The sequence below is a fragment of the Engystomops pustulosus genome, chromosome 2 (genome assembly GCF_040894005.1).
Source record: "Engystomops pustulosus chromosome 2, aEngPut4.maternal, whole genome shotgun sequence".
Classification (NCBI taxonomy): domain Eukaryota; kingdom Metazoa; phylum Chordata; class Amphibia; order Anura; family Leptodactylidae; genus Engystomops; species Engystomops pustulosus.
The window spans coordinates 13,260,453-13,281,863 of record NC_092412.1 but is presented as its reverse complement, the minus strand read 5'-3'; the positions used below and the strand labels follow the sequence as shown (position 1 = coordinate 13,281,863).

The window sequence follows — 21,411 nt, the reverse complement described above, 5'->3', positions numbered from 1 at the left end:
TCCCAAAATGTCCGGTCTATCAAAAATAAGTTATTCCCAGCGTTTGACCCTGTAACGGAAAATAGCTAATAAAAAATGTCATTAAAAGTGATCAAAAGGCTGTACAGTCCTCAAAATGGTAGCAATGAAAATGTCATTTCGCAAAAAATTGACATGTCGCACTGAAGTATAAAAGTTTTTTTTTTATTGTTGTACAGAAGGTTTTTGATTTTTTTTTTTTTTAAATGTATTAAAACACATTAACGCACAGTGAAAGCCTTAAAAACTGAGCCCAAAAGAAAATGGCACAACTGCGTTTTTTTCCATCAATTTCACTGCATTTGGATTTTTTTCCCGCTTCTCAGTACATGGAATATTAAATACTATCACTGAGTACTTGGTTCTCAGTCTCTGACTCTCTTCAGTCAGCAAAGAGTGGTGTCAAAGAAGCTACAAGTGCAGCGGGTGATCCCTCCCCCGCAATGTTAACGCACAGCACCTGCCGTCTTAGCAGCCTCAGAAAATTCTACTTATACCCAAATGTGTGGTAGTCCCAAAACAATGTGTAAGGTGGAGTAAGGTCCTCTTTAGCCCCCTCATCACTGTACATGAGCCCCATAATTAGCTCATCATCGGAGCTGAATCGGCATTGGGAAGTTGTGAGTTCCAGCAGACAACAACCATTGTCCGATATACCTCTGCATTAAAACTGTGTCATGATTGATCATGTCCCGTAATCGGAGTTAAAAGAAAAATTTATAAAAAGAAAAATTATAAAAATACACCATAGCCCACTATGCATATAAAAGAGATGTATAATATATAAAAAAAAATTATAATCAAGAAACAAAACCTCACATATTTGGTAACGGGCAAAATGAGGTGTACAATAAAATAAAATTATTATTCAACCCATGCGATGAATACCGTAAAAACATTTTAAAAATGAAGAAAAAAAACAACCAAAAATTTAGATTTTTATCTTTCTTGTCCCACAAAAAAATGCAATAAAACAGTGAAAAAAATTGTGATAAAAACCATATTTACTCCAGAATGGTACTAGTGCAAAGTATAACATGTTCTATGAAAAAGCAGTTTTTGGGCCGTTTTTACTAAGTGCGTTTTCAGATCGTTAAAAACGCATGCGTTAAAAAACGCATGCGTTTTTGTCCGTTTTTCCGAAATTGCGCAATGAAAAACGGACAAAAACGCATGCGAACGTCATCGGGGGGCGGCGATCGGTTGCCATGGTAGCCTCGGGTCTTCTTTTGACACGAGGCTACATGGCTTCTGCAGTTTCGTTACAATGAGCCAGTGGCTCATTGTAATGAATGTGCTGCAAAAATGCCATATATTGCAATACAGAAGTATTGCAGTATATGGTAGGAGCGATCTGACCATCTAGGGTTAATGTACCCTAGATGGTCTAAAAAATAGTGAAAAAAAGAAAAAAAAAGTTTAAAAAATAAAAAAAATTAATAAAATATTAAAAGTTCAAATCACCCCCCTTTCCCTAGAACTGATATAAAACATAATAAACAGTAAAAATCACAAACATATTAGGTATCGCCGCGTCCCAAATTGCCCGATCTATCAAAATATAAAAACGGTTACGGGCGGCGGTGACCTCCGAGGCGGGAAATGGCGCCCAAATGTCCGAAATGCGACTTTTACACCTTTTTACATCACATAAAAAATGAAATAAAAAATGATCAAAATGTCGCACAGACCTCGAAATTGTAGCAATGAAAACGTTGCCTCATTTCGCAAAAAATGACCCCTCACACATTTCCGTTCACCAAAGTATGAAAAAGTTATTAGCGTCAGAAGATGGCAAAAAAATTTTTTTCTTTTTTGTACACATTCGTTTAATTTTTGAAAATGTATTAAAACGCCATAAAACCTGTATAAATTTGGTATCACCGCGATCGCACCGAACCAAAGAATAAAGCTGAGGTGTTATTTTGAGTGCACAGTCAAAGTCGAAAAAACTGAGCCCACAAGAACGTGACGCATGTGCGTTTTTTTTTCAATTTTTCCACATTTGGAATTTTTTTTCTGCTTCGCAGTACACGGCATGTTAAAATAAATAACATTACGGGAAAGTAAAATTTGTTACGCACAAAATAAGCCCTCACACAGGTCTGTACACGTAAAAATGAAAAAGTTATGGATTTTTGAAGTTGGAGAGCGAGAAATGAGCCGAAAAACCCTGCGTCCTTAAGGGTTTAAAGGGACCAGGTCCCCATTGCCAGTCTTCGCCCATAGCAACGAACATTACTATGCCTCCTAGCACCTCAGACTTCAGGTCTCTAGCACAACCATGTCAGATCAGGAAGAGGAGAACGTGCTGGAGTGATACTTGTTGCTGCAGCCCTTATCGAAGCGCTAGAGTCTACCAAATCCCGAGGATAAGTCCCTATTGTTCATCCTGAGAACTTGGGGAAAACATCCCTATCTGCTTTCAAACAATTGGAGGTCAGCCGAAGTACTGAAGGCGACCTAAGCAATCTTGGTGGCTCCAGCTCAATATTGGGGATGACAACATCACTCCTGATGATCAGGTGCAATGTGTACTGGAAGTCATTATACAACATCACTAGGCTTTCAGCAAACACCCTGTGAAGGAAAAAGTGATGTTTTGGACCACTGAGGGGTAAGAAAGGTCAATTAATTATCCTTTTATAGACACTCCCAGAATGCACAGGTTCTGAGAGGTGCAGGAAGTGCAAAATATGATAACGGTTTTTCAATGCGTTTAACCCCGTAACGGAAAATAGCGCCCAAAGTCGAAAATGGCATTTTTTAGCCATTTTGAAAAATATAAAAAAATTTATAAAAAGTGATCAAAAGGTCGCACGGTCCCAAAAATTATAGTAATGAAAACGGCATCAAAATTCGCAAAAAATGACACTATCCACAGCTCCGTACACCAAAGTATGAAAAAGTTATTGGCCCCAGAAAATGGCAAAATAAAAAAAAAATTTTGTACAGGAGGTTTTAATTTTTTTAAATGTATGAAAACATTATAAAACCTATACAAATTTGGTATCCACCCAAAGAATAAAGTAGACATGTCATTTGGGACGCAGAGTGAAAGCTGTAAAATCCAAGCCCACAAGAAAACGTCACAAATGTGGTTTTTCACCATTTTCACTGCATTTGGAATTTGTTTCCCGCTTCCCAGTACACGCCATAGAATATTAAATACCGTCACTATGAAGTGCAATTTGTTACGCAGAAAATAAGCCATAACACAGCTCTTTATGTGGAAAAATAAAAAAGTTATAGATTTTTGAAGTTGGTGAGTGAAAAATGGAAGTGAAAAAACTAAAAAAGGCCAAGTCGTTAAGGGGTTAAGGTACAGTGCCCCACTAGCAGCTAATTTTAGGTGATATGGGAAGGACTTTTAACCCTTTATCAGCAGCATTGTTAGGCAGGGGGATCAAAATCCGGTGACAGGTATTCTTTAACCTTCAGGACTCAGCATCTTTTGGCCTTAAGGACGTGGCCCCAATTTTCAAATCTGCCCGGTGTCACTATAAGTGGTTATAGCTTTGGGACGCTATGAGACATCCAGGGGATTTTGAGATTGTTTTCTTGTGACACATTGTACTTCATTTGGATGAAATCTTTTGTGTTTAGTTATTAAAAAAATGGAAATTTGGCAAAAATTTTTAAAAATTCTTTATTTTCAAAGTTCTAAATTCTCTACTTTTGAAGCAAATAGTCAAAGCACCCAAATGAATTCTCAACTTAAATTTTCCAGATATCTGCTTTATGTTGGATCGTTTTTTTAACCCCCTTCCCGTCATGGCTCCTATTAATTTTGCGTTTTCATTTTTCACTCCCCACCTTCAAAAATCTGTAACTTTTTTATTTTTCCATGTAAGAAGCGCTGTGACGGCTTGTTTTCTACACTTCATAGTGACGGTATTTAATATTCTATGCCGTGCACTGGGAAGCAGGAAAAAAATTCCAAATGCAGTTAAATTGGTGAAAAAACACATTTGCACCGTTTTCTTGTGAGCTTGGATTTTACGGATTTCCCTGTGCCCCCCAAATGACAGGTCTACTTTATTCTTTGGGTCGGTACGATCACCAAATTTGAATAGGTTTTATAATGTTTTCATACATTTACAATTTGATCAGTTTTTATATTTTTCAAAATGGAAAAAAAAGCGCCATTTTAAACTATTTTCCGTTACAGGGTTAAACACTGTGAAAAACCGTCATTATATTTTGATTGGGCATTTTTTCGGACGGGCGATACCTAATGTGTTTATGATTTTTACTGTTTATTTATATTTTTATCAGTTCTAGGGAAAGGGGTGCGATTTGAATTTTTAGGTTTTTTAATATATATTTTTTTAATTTTTACTATTTTTCAGACTCCCTGGGGTACTTTAACCCTAGGTTGTCTGATTGATCCTACCATATACTGCTGTACTACAGATTTTCCTCCTAATTCCTTCTGCAATATTTAGCAAAGCCCTTGTGCCCTCTCCATTCACCCGCAGCCAGCGGTAAGTGGTTAATATTCCACGTATTTTACTAGAATGTTATGAGGCTTAGACTTTTGGTGCCATTCGTTCGTGTGAATGTAGCCTTAACCTGATGTTTAAGCAGCCAGCTATCCTCTCCAGCCTGAAGTAGCAATGGAAAAGACCCAGGCAGCACTCCGACAATCCAGAAATTGTCAAATCAAGGTGTGATTTATGGTGCCAACATTTCGGTGTTGATCACCTTTTTGAAGAAAAAAACAAGTTAACCCTGCTGGGTTTTTATAACCAGCGCTACATGCCAGGAAATGCATAGACGTGGGCGTATACATAGAGCACAACGTGAAAAATTTGCATAAAATGAGTAAAAATTCAGATATAGATATAAATATACATTAACACCTTGCCGACCGAGGACAAACTATATTGTCCTGGTGCGGCAAGGGGTGTATGGAGAGAGTGCACGAGCTGAGCTTTCTCCATACACAGCGGGTAACGGCTGTATAATACAGCCAACACCCGCCTGTCACTGCCGCGGTCGGTGCTGGCACCGATTGCGCCAGCTAACCTGTTAAGTGCAGCGGTCGAACCTAACTTACAGTTAAATGCCGGCCGCCATCATGGATGCCCGATTGTCGTCCCCTGGAACGTCATCGGAGGGCGGCGATCGGTTGCTATGGCAGCCTAGAGTCTCATTGAGACTCGTAGGCTTGCCAGGTGCAATGATTTCTAATAGCCACCAGAGGGCATACAGTAGTATTGCAGTATATAGTATTAGCAATCGGACCCTGCAGGGTTAAATTACCCTGGAGGATCTAAAATAATAGTAAAAAAAAATATGAAAAAATAGTAAAAAAAATAAGTTTAAATCACCCCCCTTTACCTAGAACTGATATAAATATAAATAAACATTAAAAATCATAAACACATTCGGTATCACCACGTCCCAAAATGTCCAATCTATCAATATATATTAGCAATTTTTCCCAGCGTTTAACCCCGTAACGGAAATTGGCGCACCAAAGTCGAAAATGCCACTTTTTTGCCATTTTGAAAAATATAAAAAATTCTATAAAAAGTGATCAAAAGCCCATACAGTGCTCAAAATGATAACATTAAAAACGTCATCAAAAGTCACAAAAAATGACACCACCCACAGCTCCGTGCACTGAAGTATGAAAAAGTTATTAGCGCCAGAAGAGGGCAAAAATAAGAATTTTTTTTTTTGTACAGGTTTTAATTTTTTTTAAATGTATGAAAACATTATAAAACCTGTACAAATTTGGTATCCTCGTGATCGTACTGATCCAAAGAATAAAATAGACATGTGATTTGGGGTGCTCAGTGAAAGCCGCATAATCCAAGCCCACAAGAAACCGGCGCAAATCCGCTTTTTCATCATTTTCACTGCATTCTGAATTTTTTTCCCGCTTCCCAGTACACGGCACGGAATAATAAATACCATCACTATGAAGTTCAATTTGTTATGCAGAAAACAAGCCCAAACAGAGCTCTGTAAAAAGTTACAGATTTTTGAAGGTGGGGAGTGAAAAATGAAAATGCAAAAACAAAAAAGGGCCACGTCCCTAAGGGGTTAAAAAACATTTCCTATCAATACATCATCATCCATAGTCGTATTGTGACATAGCGAAGTGCAAAATAATGCATTTAACATATTTCTACATATGTGCAGGTAATTTTAGTGTGAACAGGTGGTTAAAAACCTAAATAAAACTGGACATAACCTCCGCACATGGAAACATCTCAGAGGACAAACGCACATTGGCGTCCTCCCTGCTCAACTGCGCAAGAGCGAGCACCCGTGCCTGCACAGTGGGGCCAGATGCCGACCACAACGCCATATTGGAAGGGGGCAACAGGAAAATAACCATTACACAAAAAGAAGAAATAACGATGAAGTGAGGCCACTGTGTGACTAGATGAGGATCTCAATACCATGAACAATTTAAGAAAAGTAAGAATTCTCTCACATGGCGAGAATATAAAGACAGCACCAGATATATATATATATATATATACACCTCGCTGTCACTTTATGTGAGCACCACTAATGAATGGGCTGTTACATAGGAAAGCACTATGGGGAATAGACGGAGGATGATCTATAATAGTCACATCTCCCCCCTAAATTACACCAGGTCCTCAAGCATAGATGCGGGAGGCCCCGCCCCTCAGTGACATCACACTCCCCGGGTCACATGACTAGTAGATGGTAAGGAGGAGGGGGAGGTGTGTGACATCCAGAGTGTCCTGCACCGAGGAGAGAAGAGGTAAGTGACCAGATGAGGGACTACAACTCCCAGCATGCTCCAGGAGCACACACACTATATGGAGGGACTACAACTCCCAGCATGCTCCAGGAGAACACACACTATATGGAGGGACTACAACTCCCAGCATGCTCCAGAAGAACACACACTATATGGAGGGACTACAACTCCCAGCATGCTCCAGGAGTGCACACACTATATGGAGAGACTACAACTCCCAGCATGCTCAAGGAACACACACTATATGGAGAGACTACAACTCCGAGCATGCTCCAGGAGCACACACACTGTATGGAGGTACTACAACTCCGAGCATGCTCCAGGAGCTCACACACTATATGGAGGGACTACAACTCCCAGCATGCTCCAGGAGCACACACGCTATATGGAGGGACTACAACTCCCAGCATGTTCCAGGAGCACGCATACTATATGGAGGGACTACAACTCCCAGCATGCTCCAGGAGCTCACACGCTATATGGAGGGACTACAACTCCCAGCATGATCCAAGAGCACACACACACTAAATGGAGGGACTACAACTCCCAGCATGCTCCAGGAGCTCACACACTTTATGGAGGGACTACAACTCCCAGCATCATCCAGGAGTGCACACTATATATTGGGGGAACTACAACTCCCACCAAACTCCAGGAGCACACACACTATATGGAGGGACTACAACTACCAGCATGCTCCAGGACCGCACACACTATATGGAGGGACTACAACTCCCAGCATGCTCCAGGACCGCACACACTATATGGAGGGACTACAACTACCAGCATGCTCCAGGAGCACACACACTATATGGAGGGACTACAACTACCAGCATGCTCCAGGACCGCACACACTATATGGAGGGACTACAACTACCAGCATGTTATAGGAGCACACACACTATATGGAGGGACTACAACTACCAGCATGCTCCAGGACCGCACACACTATATGGAGGGACTACAACTCCCAGCATGCTCCAGGAGCCCACACACTATGTGGAGGGACTACAACTCCCAGCATGCTCCAGGAGTGCACACTATATGGAGGGACTACAAGTCCCAGCATGCTCCAGGAGCGCACACTATATGGAGGGACTACAACTCCCAGCATGCTCCAGGAGCGCACACTATATGGAGGGACTACAACTCCCAGCATGCTCCACGAGCGCACACACTATATGGAGGGACTACAACTCCCAGCATGCTCCACGAGCGCACACACTATATGGAGGGACTACAACTCCCAGCATGCTCCACGAGCGCACACACTATATGGAGGGACTACAACTCCCAGCATGCTCCTGGAGTGCACACTATATATGGGGGGAACTACAACTCCCACCATCCTCCAGGAGCTCACACACTTTATGGAGGGACTACAACTCTCAGCATGCTCCCCGAGCGCACACACTATATGGAGGGACTACAACTCCCAACATGCTCCAGGAGCACACACACTATATGGAGGGACTACAACTCCCAGCATGCTCCTGGAGTGCACACTATATATGGGGGGAACTACATCTCCCAGCATCCTCCAGGAGCTCACACACTTTATGGAGGGACTACAACTCTCAGCATGCTCCCCGAGCGCACACACTATATGGAGGGACTACAACTCCCAACATGCTCCAGGAGCACACACACTACATGGAGGGACTACAACTCCCAGCATGCTCCAGGAGCACACACACTATATGGAGGGACTACAACTCCCAGCATGCTCCAGGAGCACACACACTACATGGAGGGACTACAACTCCCAGCATGCTCCAGGAGCACACACACTATATGGAGGGACTACAACTCCCAACATGCTCCAGGAGCACACACACTACATGGAGGGACTACAACTCCCAGCATGCTCCAGGAGCTCACACACTATATGGAGGGACTACAACTCCCAGCATGCTCCAGGAGCGCACACTATATGGAGGGACTACAACTCCCAGCATGCTCCACGAGCGCACACACTATATGGAGGGACTACAACTCCCAGCATGCTCCACGAGCGCACACACTATATGGAGGGACTACAACTCCCAGCATGCTCCACGAGCGCACACACTATATGGAGGGACTACAACTCCCAGCATGCTCCACGAGCGCACACACTATATGGAGGGACTACAACTCCCAGCATGCTCCTGGAGTGCACACTATATATGGGGGGAACTACAACTCCCACCATCCTCCAGGAGCTCACACACTTTATGGAGGGACTACAACTCTCAGCATGCTCCCCGAGCGCACACACTATATGGAGGGACTACAACTCCCAACATGCTCCAGGAGCACACACACTATATGGAGGGACTACAACTCCCAGCATGCTCCTGGAGTGCACACTATATATGGGGGGACTACAACTCCCAGCATGCTCCTGGAGTGCACACTATATATGGGGGGAACTACAACTCCCACCATCCTCCAGGAGCTCACACACTTTATGGAGGGACTACAACTCTCAGCATGCTCCCCGAGCGCACACACTATATGGAGGGACTACAACTCCCAACATGCTCCAGGAGCACACACACTATATGGAGGGACTACAACTCCCAGCATGCTCCTGGAGTGCACACTATATATGGGGGGAACTACATCTCCCAGCATCCTCCAGGAGCTCACACACTTTATGGAGGGACTACAACTCTCAGCATGCTCCCCGAGCGCACACACTATATGGAGGGACTACAACTCCCAACATGCTCCAGGAGCACACACACTACATGGAGGGACTACAACTCCCAGCATGCTCCAGGAGCACACACACTATATGGAGGGACTACAACTCCCAGCATGCTCCAGGAGCACACACACTACATGGAGGGACTACAACTCCCAGCATGCTCCAGGAGCACACACACTATATGGAGGGACTACAACTCCCAACATGCTCCAGGAGCACACACACTACATGGAGGGACTACAACTCCCAGCATGCTCCAGGAGCTCACACACTATATGGAGGGACTACAACTCCCAGCATGCTCCAGGAGCGCACACTATATGGAGGGACTACAACTCCCAGCATGCTCCACGAGCGCACACACTATATGGAGGGACTACAACTCCCAGCATGCTCCACGAGCGCACACACTATATGGAGGGACTACAACTCCCAGCATGCTCCACGAGCGCACACACTATATGGAGGGACTACAACTCCCAGCATGCTCCACGAGCGCACACACTATATGGAGGGACTACAACTCCCAGCATGCTCCTGGAGTGCACACTATATATGGGGGGAACTACAACTCCCACCATCCTCCAGGAGCTCACACACTTTATGGAGGGACTACAACTCTCAGCATGCTCCCCGAGCGCACACACTATATGGAGGGACTACAACTCCCAACATGCTCCAGGAGCACACACACTATATGGAGGGACTACAACTCCCAGCATGCTCCTGGAGTGCACACTATATATGGGGGGAACTACATCTCCCAGCATCCTCCAGGAGCTCACACACTTTATGGAGGGACTACAACTCTCAGCATGCTCCCCGAGCGCACACACTATATGGAGGGACTACAACTCCCAACATGCTCCAGGAGCACACACACTATATGGAGGGACTACAACTCCCAACATGCTCCAGGAGCACACACACTACATGGAGGGACTACAACTCCCAGCATGCTCCAGGAGCACACACACTATATGGAGGGACTACAACTCCCAGCATGCTCCAGGAGCACACACACTACATGGAGGGACTACAACTCCCAGCATGCTCCAGGAGCACACACACTATATGGAGGGACTACAACTCCCAACATGCTCCAGGAGCACACACACTATATGGAGGGACTACAACTCCCAGCATGCTCCTGGAGTGCACACTATATATGGGGGGAACTACATCTCCCAGCATCCTCCAGGAGCTCACACACTTTATGGAGGGACTACAACTCTCAGCATGCTCCCCGAGCGCACACACTATATGGAGGGACTACAACTCCCAACATGCTCCAGGAGCACACACACTACATGGAGGGACTACAACTCCCAGCATGCTCCAGGAGCACACACACTATATGGAGGGACTACAACTCCCAACATGCTCCAGGAGCACACACACTACATGGAGGGACTACAACTCCCAGCATGCTCCAGGAGCACACACACTATATGGAGGGACTACAACTCCCAGCATGCTCCAGGAGCACACACACTACATGGAGGGACTACAACTCCCAGCATGCTCCAGGAGCACACACACTATATGGAGGGACTACAACTCCCAACATGCTCCAGGAGCACACACACTACATGGAGGGACTACAACTCCCAGCATGCTCCAGGAGCACACACACACTATATGGAGGGACTACACCTCCCAGCATGCTGCAGGAGCACACACACACTATATGGAGGGACTACAACTCCCAGCACGCTCCAGGAGCACACACACTATATGGAGGGACTACACCTCCCAGCATGCTGCAGGAGCACACACACACTATATGGGGGGACTACAACTCCCAGCATGCTCCAGGAGCACACACACTATATAGAGGGACTACAACTCCCAGCACGCTCCAGGAGCACACACACTACATGGAGGGACTACAACTCCCAGCATGCTCCAGGAGCACACACACACACTATATGGAGGGACTACAACTCCCAGCATGCTCCAGGAGCACACACACTATATTAGCTGTCCGGCTAATGTCATGATTCAGACTCCATGTGATGTAAGGTGTTTGCTCGCTGTGACATGTGGTGAGAGGCCGCCTGTCCTTGGTGCTACATGATATTATGGTTCTGGATTCCGCTTATCTGCATCTCTGGGAATGAGTATAAACAATATCTGTACAAGGTCCCTGAGAACCGAGAGCAATGAATTCACTTTTAGTAGAATGTATTAGAGGGCGGCTGTCAGAGGTCGCACTAACAGATTTCTAGAAGGGTAATAATACTCCTATTACTATTGTTGAGGAGTATTTTTAGCCGGGAAGGAGTATGACATTTTCAGTAATACAAGTATATAACTCATAGCTGTATATAATCATGTGTCAGTATCTTCTGTGTATAAGTAGCAGATAGAGGCAGATATAGTGATGTTACATCATGCACTGACCAGACTGGAGCTAACGCCACCACCGCTGCGGCCCGCCGAGACCTCCCACCACCAGACTGCGGCCCGCCGAGACCTCCCACCACCAGACTGCGGCCCGCCGAGACCTCCCACCACCAGACTGCAGCCCGCCGAGACCTCCCACCACCAGACTGCGGCCCGCCGAGACCTCCCACCACCAGACTGCGGCCCGCCGAGACCTCCCACCACCAGACTGCGGCCCGCCGAGACCTCCCACCACCAGACTGCGGCCCGCCGAGACCTCCCACCACCAGACTGCGGGCCGCCGAGACCTCCCACCACCAGACTGCGGCCCGCCGAGACCTCCCACCACCAGACTGCGGCCCGCCGAGACCTCCCACCACCAGACTGCGGCCCGCCGAGACCTCCCACCACCAGACTGACACCAAACGTCCAGACTGCGGCTAACGCACAATGTATCCCCCTCCCCATGTGACCAGACTGCAGCTGACACTGCTAATCCATGATAATTGCTGTGTAAAATGCTTTTTTTAAAAAAGAAATTTTGGTTTATTTTTCCAATACGTCCCCCATGATGGCCCACTTGGAGGATGCCCCTTGACCTCTGTAGGGACAGGAAGCAGAGAGGTTAAAAGCCTCCCACCCGCATCCTCCCGCCAGTGTCTTCCTGTCCCTACAGGGGATAGGTCAGAGAGGCTCTCCCTCTCCTCCAAGTGGGGGATGGGGGCGTTTTTTCTGTTACCTGGGGTTTCGCCGGTCTATTGCAGGCTGTAGTTCCCCTCCGGATCGGGTCCACGGCTGGGCTTCCCTCCCTGGTCCTGAGAGGACCGAGCTTCCGGATCTCTTCAGCGGCTGTCGACGGCCTACGCGAGGATGCGCGACACATTCAGGCGCTCCGTTCCCAGGAGTCCTTTGCGCCGATGACGACTTCCGGCTGCGACCGGAAGTGAGGTCAGTGCGTCCCGGAGTGCCGGAATAGGCGCACAACAGCCACCTGCTAGGGGGATGGGCTCCCCGATAAGGTACTTAAACTAGCACTATCATGGGGGCCAGTTGCGGTGTCTCGTACTGGTGCATGTACTGTTTCAGTGGTTTTGCCGTCCCAGACATTCCTGACATGGCTGATGAGGCAGACTTGGGCATACTCCACCCTCCTGGTTATGTAAGTGGTGCTGTTCTAGTAGTAGTTACTATATACTTTAGAACCCCAAGTTACTTATTCCTCACCTTCTCCCTTAGGATAAGGATCAAGGGACTAAGGGGAAAGGAAAAGAGGGCAGACCGGAAAAGTCTGAGAAGGCTAGCAAGCCTGTGAAGAGCAGAAGTACTGCTAAAAAATGTAACATGTGTTTTCATACCATGCCTGAGGCATACTCAAAGCCCATTTATTGAGGAAAAAGGAGTAGCTTCAGTAGCTTCGGCAGCGCAGAAGGGACCCCCTCCTAAAAAACCGAGATTAGCGGACATCTCCTCCTCTGAGGAAGAGAACTATGATTCAGAAGTCCCATCCTGTTCTCAAGTCGACATGGAGGATCTCGATTCCCAGGAAAAAACTGATCCGCGTCACCTCTTCCAGTTAGAAGAGTTAGATAACCTACTGAAGGCTATATGCGAAACTCTAAATATGGAAGAGGAAGTTCCTTGCATGTCTCGAGAGGACGAATTGTTTGGAGGGCTGAAGGCCAAAAAACAACGCGTCTTTCCGGTTAATGATACCCTTTTAGGTTTAATTACGGAAGAATGGAAGGACCCCAAAAAAGAAGATAACAACTTCCAAAGGGTTTAGGCGACGTCTCGCCTTTGATCAAGAAGTCTCAAGAGTATGGGACTCTGTTCCAAAAATGGATGTACAAGTAACGAAGGTTGTCAAAAAAACAGACCTACCGTTTGAAGACTCTGCACAACTCAAGGATCCTATGGACCGCAAGGCAGACGCTCTTCTTAAAGGGCACCTACCACCACAAATCTACCTATATAGGTAGATTGGGTGGTAGGTGGATCAATGGGACGTGAGGAGAGCCCTTTTAAGGGCTAATCCTCACGTCCCTGCACTTTTTTGATAACTTTTATTAGATATTTATTCAAATTTACTTATGCGGCTACTGGGGCGTCGAGTAGCTGCATTTGAGGTTACACGAGGCGGCTACTCCACGCCGGGTAGCCACTTTACCCCTCCTACTCACCCATCTTCGGCGCGCAGCTCCACGTAGCTGCGCGCCCTCGTCCGGCGATCTTGCCGTCTGCGCATGCGCAGAAGAGCCGGCCCGCGCCTGTTTCGGAGCAGTGACCGCGCAGGCGCGCGCCTGCTCTTCTGCGCATGCGCAGACGGCAGGATCGCCGGACGAGGGCGCACAGCTAAGCGGAGCTGCGCGCCGAAGATGGGTGAGTAGGAGGGGTAAAGTGGCTACCGGGGCGTGGAGTAGCTGCCTCGTGTAATCTCAGATGCGGCTACTCCACGCCCCAGTAACCGCATAAGTACATTTGAATAAATATCTAATAAAAGTTATCAAAAAAGTGCAGGGATGTGAGGATTAGCCCTTAAAAGGGCTATCCTCACGTCCCATTGATCCACCTACCACCCAATCTACCTTTATAGGTAGATTTGTGGTGGTAGGTTCCCTTTAAGAGAGCTTGGGAAACATCCATGATCAGTCTAAAGTCCAACCTGTCGGCCACCTCAGTCGCCAGAACCCTCCTTTTCTGGATGAACCAACTAGATTCTCATATCAGAGAAGGCACTCCTAGAGCTTCTCTGTTGGAAAGTATTCCACTCCTAAAATCTGCTACTGCCTTCTTGGCTGATGCCGCAGCTGAAGGTGTCCGTTTTGCAGCCAAAGAAGGGGCATTAACAAATGCTACGAGGAGAGCTTTGTGGCTAAAACAATGGGGCGGTGATATTCGTTCAAAATCAAAATTATGCAGTATCCCATTTTCAGGAGATTTCGTCTTCGGGACAGAACTGGACGCCATTTTAGAAAGAGCCTCCGATAAAAAAGGGGATTTCCAGAGAACAAAGCTCCTTCCAAAAAACCTTCCTTTCGTCCCTTCAGGAATACCAAGGAGTCCTTTCGGGGCAAAGGTAAACGGGGACGTTGGAGTTATGCTAAAGGGGGCAGAGGCCAGGGGTTTCTATTCTCCAATTCCCCTGACAACGCCGGAGGGAAGAAGCAGTGACGCCAGAGTGGGGGGTGGGGGGGCGTCTGTTGGGGTTTGTCGCTCAGTGGACGTCCATCACTACAAACCGTTGGGTCCTGAATATTGTCAGCACAGGGTACAGGATAGAATTCAGTGCCCCCCCGCCATCAAGATTCATGCCACCCTTATCTTCTACTTCTTCCTCTACCCATTATCTCATCTGGCAGGAAGTTTCATCTCTCATCCTCTCAGGAGTGGTCACCCCGGTTCCTCAAGATCAAGTAAAGACGGGCTTCTACTCCCCCTTCTTCCTGGTCAAAAAACCCAACGGGTCAAACCGGCTAATAATAAACTTAAAGGCCTTGAACAACTTCATCACCTACAGTCGTTTCCACATGGAATCGGAAAAAGTGGAAGATCTGAGACATCAGGTTCACTCCTTCAGAAGGAAGATTTCCATCTCAATTCGAGGAGCAATGAAAGTTCTAGGTCTCCTTACCGCTTGCCTCCCATCGGTGGCCTGGAGCCAAAATCATTCCCGTATCCTACAGAGTTGGATTCTCAGCAGTTTGAACCGAAAGTCCTCAGGGTTGGACAAGAGAACCATTATTTCATCTTCAGTAAAAAGGGACTTACAGTGGTGGTTACAAAGGAAGAATTTGGAAAACGGGGTCCATTGGCACTGCCTTCCACGTCTTACAATTACGACAGACGCAAGCAGTGTGGGCTGGGGAGCGGTCTTCCCTTCCCACTACGCCCAGGGTCTATGGACACCCTCCCAATCCAGGAAACCATCCAATTACCGGGAATTACGGGCTGTCTGGGAAGCCCTAAGATTAAATACATCTCTCCTAAAAAATCAGCATGTACACATATTATCAGACAACACCACGGCGGTGTCTTATCTGAGAAGACAAGGAGGAACAAGGTCGACAACTCTTTCCTCCCTAACGCGCACCATCTTCTCCTGGGCAGAGGGAAATATACTTTGCATCTCTGCAACTCACTTGAGAGGAACTCTGAACAGGGAGGCGGACTACCTCAGCAGGAGGGAAGTCTCCCCCAACGAGTGGGGCATCAATCAGGAAGTCTTCCTCCAACTGACGGACCTGTGGGGGGTTCCTCAGATCGATCTCTTCGCCACAAAAGAGAACTCCGTATGCCATCAATATTACTCTCTGGAAGCAGGGGAACCGAAGGATCGACTGGATGCCTTCAGCCATCAATGGATCGAACCTCTCTCCTATGCCTTCCCCCCTATTCCCTTGATTGCAAGGGTCCTCAGAAAAATTCTTTCAGACCAGGCAAGGGTAATACTTATCTGCCCAAATTGGCCAAAAAAGAATTGGTACTCCTTGCTGACATCCTTGGCCCAGCAGCAACCGGTGATACTACCTTCACGGAGAGACCTTCTACATCAGGGACCGATTCTTCATCCCGACCCAGGAAGGCTTCAGCTAGCAGCATGGATCCTGAGTCCGAGTTCCTGACTTCGTGGGGGCTTTCCAGGGCTGTAGTAGCCACTCTTAAGGCAAGTAGGAAGAAAGTTACGTTTGCAATATATCACAAAATCTGGAAGAAATTTGTAACATTCTGTGGGGATAATCCCCCATCTCAACCTAACCCCAATATCTTACAGATTCTGGACTTCCTACAGAAAGGCCTAGAGCAAGGCCTTTCCACCAGCACCTTGAAGGTCCAGGTTTCGGCCCTTGGCGCCTTCTTTGATTGTCCTCTGGCGGAGCACAGGTGGGTCAAAAGGTTTATCCTAGCCTCCTCCAGAATCAGACCCCAGATTCTCAGGAGAGTTCCTACCTGGGACCTTAAACTGGTACTAGATGCACTTTCCAGACCACCATTTGAACCTCTGGATAGCGCTACTATTAAGAGCTTAACGCTAAAAACCACCCTTCTTATTGCTGTCACTACAGCTTGAAGATTGGGTGAGCTTCAGGCTATCTCAATCAAAGAGCCTTACATGCGTGTGCTGTCTGATCGTATAATCCTTACTCTAGATCCAGGCTTCATTCCCAAGGTGGCATCCAGATATCCAGGCTTCATTCCCAAGGTGGCATCCAGATTCCACAGGAGTCAAGAAATCACCCTTCCATCTTTCTGCGAAAACCCCTCTTCTAGCAAGGAAGCTTCATGGCATCTTCTGGATGTAAGAAGAATTGTGCTAGCTTACCTACAGGCTACGGAACCCTGGCGCATAGACAATAATCTGTTTATTCAATTCCAGGGGAAGAATAAAGGGAAGAGGGCTTCGAAAACATCTATAGCAAGATGGTTAAAATTAGCCCGCGCCTGTTTCGGAGCAGTGACCGCGCAGGCGCGCGCCTGCTCTTCTGCGCATGCGCAGACGGCAGGATCGCCGGACGAGGGCGCACAGCTAAGCGGAGCTGCGCGCCGAAGATGGGTGAGTAGGAGGGGTAAAGTGGCTACCGGGGCGTGGAGTAGCTGCCTCGTGTAATCTCAGATGCGGCTACTCCACGCCCCAGTAACCGCATAAGTACATTTGAATAAATATCTAATAAAAGTTATCAAAAAAGTGCAGGGATGTGAGGATTAGCCCTTAAAAGGGCTATCCTCACGTCCCATTGATCCACCTACCACCCAATCTACCTTTATAGGTAGATTTGTGGTGGTAGGTTCCCTTTAAGAGAGCTTGGGAAACATCCATGATCAGTCTAAAGTCCAACCTGTCGGCCACCTCAGTCGCCAGAACCCTCCTTTTCTGGATGAACCAACTAGATTCTCATATCAGAGAAGGCACTCCTAGAGCTTCTCTGTTGGAAAGTATTCCACTCCTAAAATCTGCTACTGCCTTCTTGGCTGATGCCGCAGCTGAAGGTGTCCGTTTTACAGCCAAAGAAGGGGCATTAACAAATGCTACGAGGAGAGCTTTGTGGCTAAAACAATGGGGCGGTGATATTCGTTCAAAATCAAAATTATGCAGTATCCCATTTTCAGGAGATTTCGTCTTCGGGCCAGAACTGGACGCCATTTTAGAAAGAGCATCCGATAAAAAAGGGGATTTCCAGAGAACAAAGCTCCTTCCAAAAAACCTTCCTTTCGTCCCTTCAGGAATACCAAGGAGTCCTTTCGGGGCAAAGGTAAACGGGGACGTTGGAGTTATGCTAAAGGGGGCAGAGGCCAGGGGTTTCTATTCTCCAATTCCCCTGACAACGCCGGAGGGAAGAAGCAGTGACGCCAGAGTGGGGGGTGGGGGGGCGTCTGTTGGGGTTTGTCGCTCAGTGGACGTCCATCACTACAAACCGTTGGGTCCTGAATATTGTCAGCACAGGGTACAGGATAGAATTCAGTGCCCCCCCCCGCCATCAAGATTCATGCCACCCTTATCTTCTACTTCTTCCTCTACCCATTATCTCATCTGGCAGGAAGTTTCATCTCTCATCCTCTCAGGAGTGGTCACCCCGGTTCCTCAAGATCAAGTAAAGACGGGCTTCTACTCCCCCTTCTTCCTGGTCAAAAAACCCAACGGGTCAAACCGGCTAATAATAAACTTAAAGGCCTTGAACAACTTCATCACCTACAGTCGTTTCCACATGGAATCGGAAAAAGTGGAAGATCTGAGACATCAGGTTCACTCCTTCAGAAGGAAGATTTCCATCTCAATTCGAGGAGCAATGAAAGTTCTAGGTCTCCTTACCGCTTGCCTCCCATCGGTGGCCTGGAGCCAAAATCATTCCCGTATCCTACAGAGTTGGATTCTCAGCAGTTTGAACCGAAAGTCCTCAGGGTTGGACAAGAGAACCATTATTTCATCTTCAGTAAAAAGGGACTTACAGTGGTGGTTACAAAGGAAGAATTTGGAAAACGGGGTCCATTGGCACTGCCTTCCACGTCTTACAATTACGACAGACGCAAGCAGTGTGGGCTGGGGAGCGGTCTTCCCTTCCCACTACGCCCAGGGTCTATGGACACCCTCCCAATCCAGGAAACCATCCAATTACCGGGAATTACGGGCTGTCTGGGAAGCCCTAAGATTAAATACATCTCTCCTAAAAAATCAGCATGTACACATATTATCAGACAACACCACGGCGGTGTCTTATCTGAGAAGACAAGGAGGAACAAGGTCGACAACTCTTTCCTCCCTAACGCGCACCATCTTCTCCTGGGCAGAGGGAAATATACTTTGCATCTCTGCAACTCACTTGAGAGGAACTCTGAACAGGGAGGCGGACTACCTCAGCAGGAGGGAAGTCTCCCCCAACGAGTGGGGCATCAATCAGGAAGTCTTCCTCCAACTGACGGACCTGTGGGGGGTTCCTCAGATCGATCTCTTCGCCACAAAAGAGAACTCCGTATGCCATCAATATTACTCTCTGGAAGCAGGGGAACCGAAGGATCGACTGGATGCCTTCAGCCATCAATGGATCGAACCTCTCTCCTATGCCTTCCCCCCTATTCCCTTGATTGCAAGGGTCCTCAGAAAAATTCTTTCAGACCAGGCAAGGGTAATACTTATCTGCCCAAATTGGCCAAAAAAGAATTGGTACTCCTTGCTGACATCCTTGGCCCAGCAGCAACCGGTGATACTACCTTCACGGAGAGACCTTCTACATCAGGGACCGATTCTTCATCCCGACCCAGGAAGGCTTCAGCTAGCAGCATGGATCCTGAGTCCGAGTTCCTGACTTCGTGGGGGCTTTCCAGGGCTGTAGTAGCCACTCTTAAGGCAAGTAGGAAGAAAGTTACGTTTGCAATATATCACAAAATCTGGAAGAAATTTGTAACATTCTGTGGGGATAATCCCCCATCTCAACCTAACCCCAATATCTTACAGATTCTGGACTTCCTACAGAAAGGCCTAGAGCAAGGCCTTTCCACCAGCACCTTGAAGGTCCAGGTTTCGGCCCTTGGCGCCTTCTTTGATTGTCCTCTGGCGGAGCACAGGTGGGTCAAAAGGTTTATCCTAGCCTCCTCCAGAATCAGACCCCAGATTCTCAGGAGAGTTCCTACCTGGGACCTTAAACTGGTACTAGATGCACTTTCCAGACCACCATTTGAACCTCTGGATAGCGCTACTATTAAGAGCTTAACGCTAAAAACCACCCTTCTTATTGCTGTCACTACAGCTAGAAGATTGGGTGAGCTTCAGGCTATCTCAATCAAAGAGCCTTACATGCGTGTGCTGTCTGATCGTATAATCCTTACTCTAGATCCAGGCTTCATTCCCAAGGTGGCATCCAGATATCCAGGCTTCATTCCCAAGGTGGCATCCAGATTCCACAGGAGTCAAGAAATCACCCTTCCATCTTTCTGCGAAAACCCCTCTTCTAGCAAGGAAGCTTCATGGCATCTTCTGGATGTAAGAAGAATTGTGCTAGCTTACCTACAGGCTACGGAACCCTGGCGCATAGACAATAATCTGTTTATTCAATTCCAGGGGAAGAATAAAGGGAAGAGGGCTTCGAAAACATCTATAGCAAGATGGTTAAAATTAGCTATCTCTACCTGCTATACGATGCAAGGGAAGGAGGTTCCTACGAATCTGAAGGCCCATTCCACCAGGGCTATGTCCACTTCCTGGGCTGAGAAAAGAGGTGCTTCTCTAGAACAGATCTGCAAGGCCGCTACCTGGGCCTCACCATCCACCTTCATAAAACACTACCGTCTGGACTTACCTTGTTCTCAGGACCTCTCCTTTGGCAGGAAGGTTCTTCAAGCAGTCATCCCACCCTAGAGTTTCTACTTATTTGGTAGATCTCCAAGTGGGCCGTCATGGGGGACGTATTGGAAATGTAGAATAAGACTCACCGGTAATTCAGTTTCCATCTAGTCCTCCATGACGGCCTATATATTTTCCCTCCCTAGGTTAATTCTGTATTGTATGTGAATATTTAACATACAAAATAAAATTTTGTTGTATCTTCCACCGGTGTAGTTATTTGGTAGACACTGGCGGGAGGATGCGGGTGGGAGGCTTTTAACCTCTCTGCTTCCTGTCCCTACAGAGGTCAAGGGGCATCCTCCAAGTGGGCCGTCATGGAGGACTAGATGGAAACTGAATTACCGGTGAGTCTAATTCTACATTTTTTTGGTGTCTGTGTTGGGGGAGGCGTTTTTTAATTAATGAAATTTGCGTCTGTCATTTTTTACGTGTTTTTACTGTTTATGTAGCCCTGTTTCACATACACCGCATGCCATCTCAGCACCCGCCAGACATGCAGTCCCACGTAACATACACCTTATGCCACCTCAGCACCCACCAGACACGCAGTCCCACGTAACATACACCTCATGCCATCTCAGCACCCGCCAGACATGCAGTCCCATGTAACATACACCTCATGCCACCTTGGCACCCACCAGACACACAGTCCCACGTAACATACACCTCATGCCACCTCAACACCCGCCAGACATGCAGTCCTGTTTCACATACACCTCATGC

At 47.1% G+C, this 21,411-nt stretch overlaps 3 protein-coding genes across 6 annotated transcripts in view; 2 read left to right on the top strand and 1 right to left on the bottom strand.

Moving 5' to 3' along the window:
• LOC140119790 (uncharacterized) overlaps positions 1 to 21,411 on the bottom strand; it is an 822,703-nt gene that overhangs the window by 287,923 nt on the left and 513,369 nt on the right. The gene's annotated exons all lie outside the window — the stretch shown is intronic.
• LOC140116962 (uncharacterized) lies at positions 14,497 to 20,949 on the top strand. The gene is made up of 7 exons (XM_072133391.1): positions 14,497 to 14,931; positions 15,215 to 16,297; positions 16,627 to 16,736; positions 17,023 to 17,151; positions 17,947 to 18,103; positions 18,334 to 20,196; positions 20,230 to 20,949. The coding sequence occupies exons 1-7, from the start codon at positions 14,497 to 14,499 to the stop codon at positions 20,698 to 20,700; spliced, it is 4,248 nt and encodes a 1,415-aa protein (XP_071989492.1). The 3' UTR covers positions 20,701 to 20,949.
• The window catches only part of LOC140116961 (uncharacterized), a 54,750-nt gene continuing 54,077 nt past the window's right edge, over positions 20,739 to 21,411 (top strand). The window contains exon 1 of the mRNA XM_072133390.1: positions 20,739 to 20,747. Within this exon, the coding sequence (XP_071989491.1) occupies positions 20,739 to 20,747 (9 nt within the window). The remainder of the gene's footprint in view (positions 20,748 to 21,411) is intronic.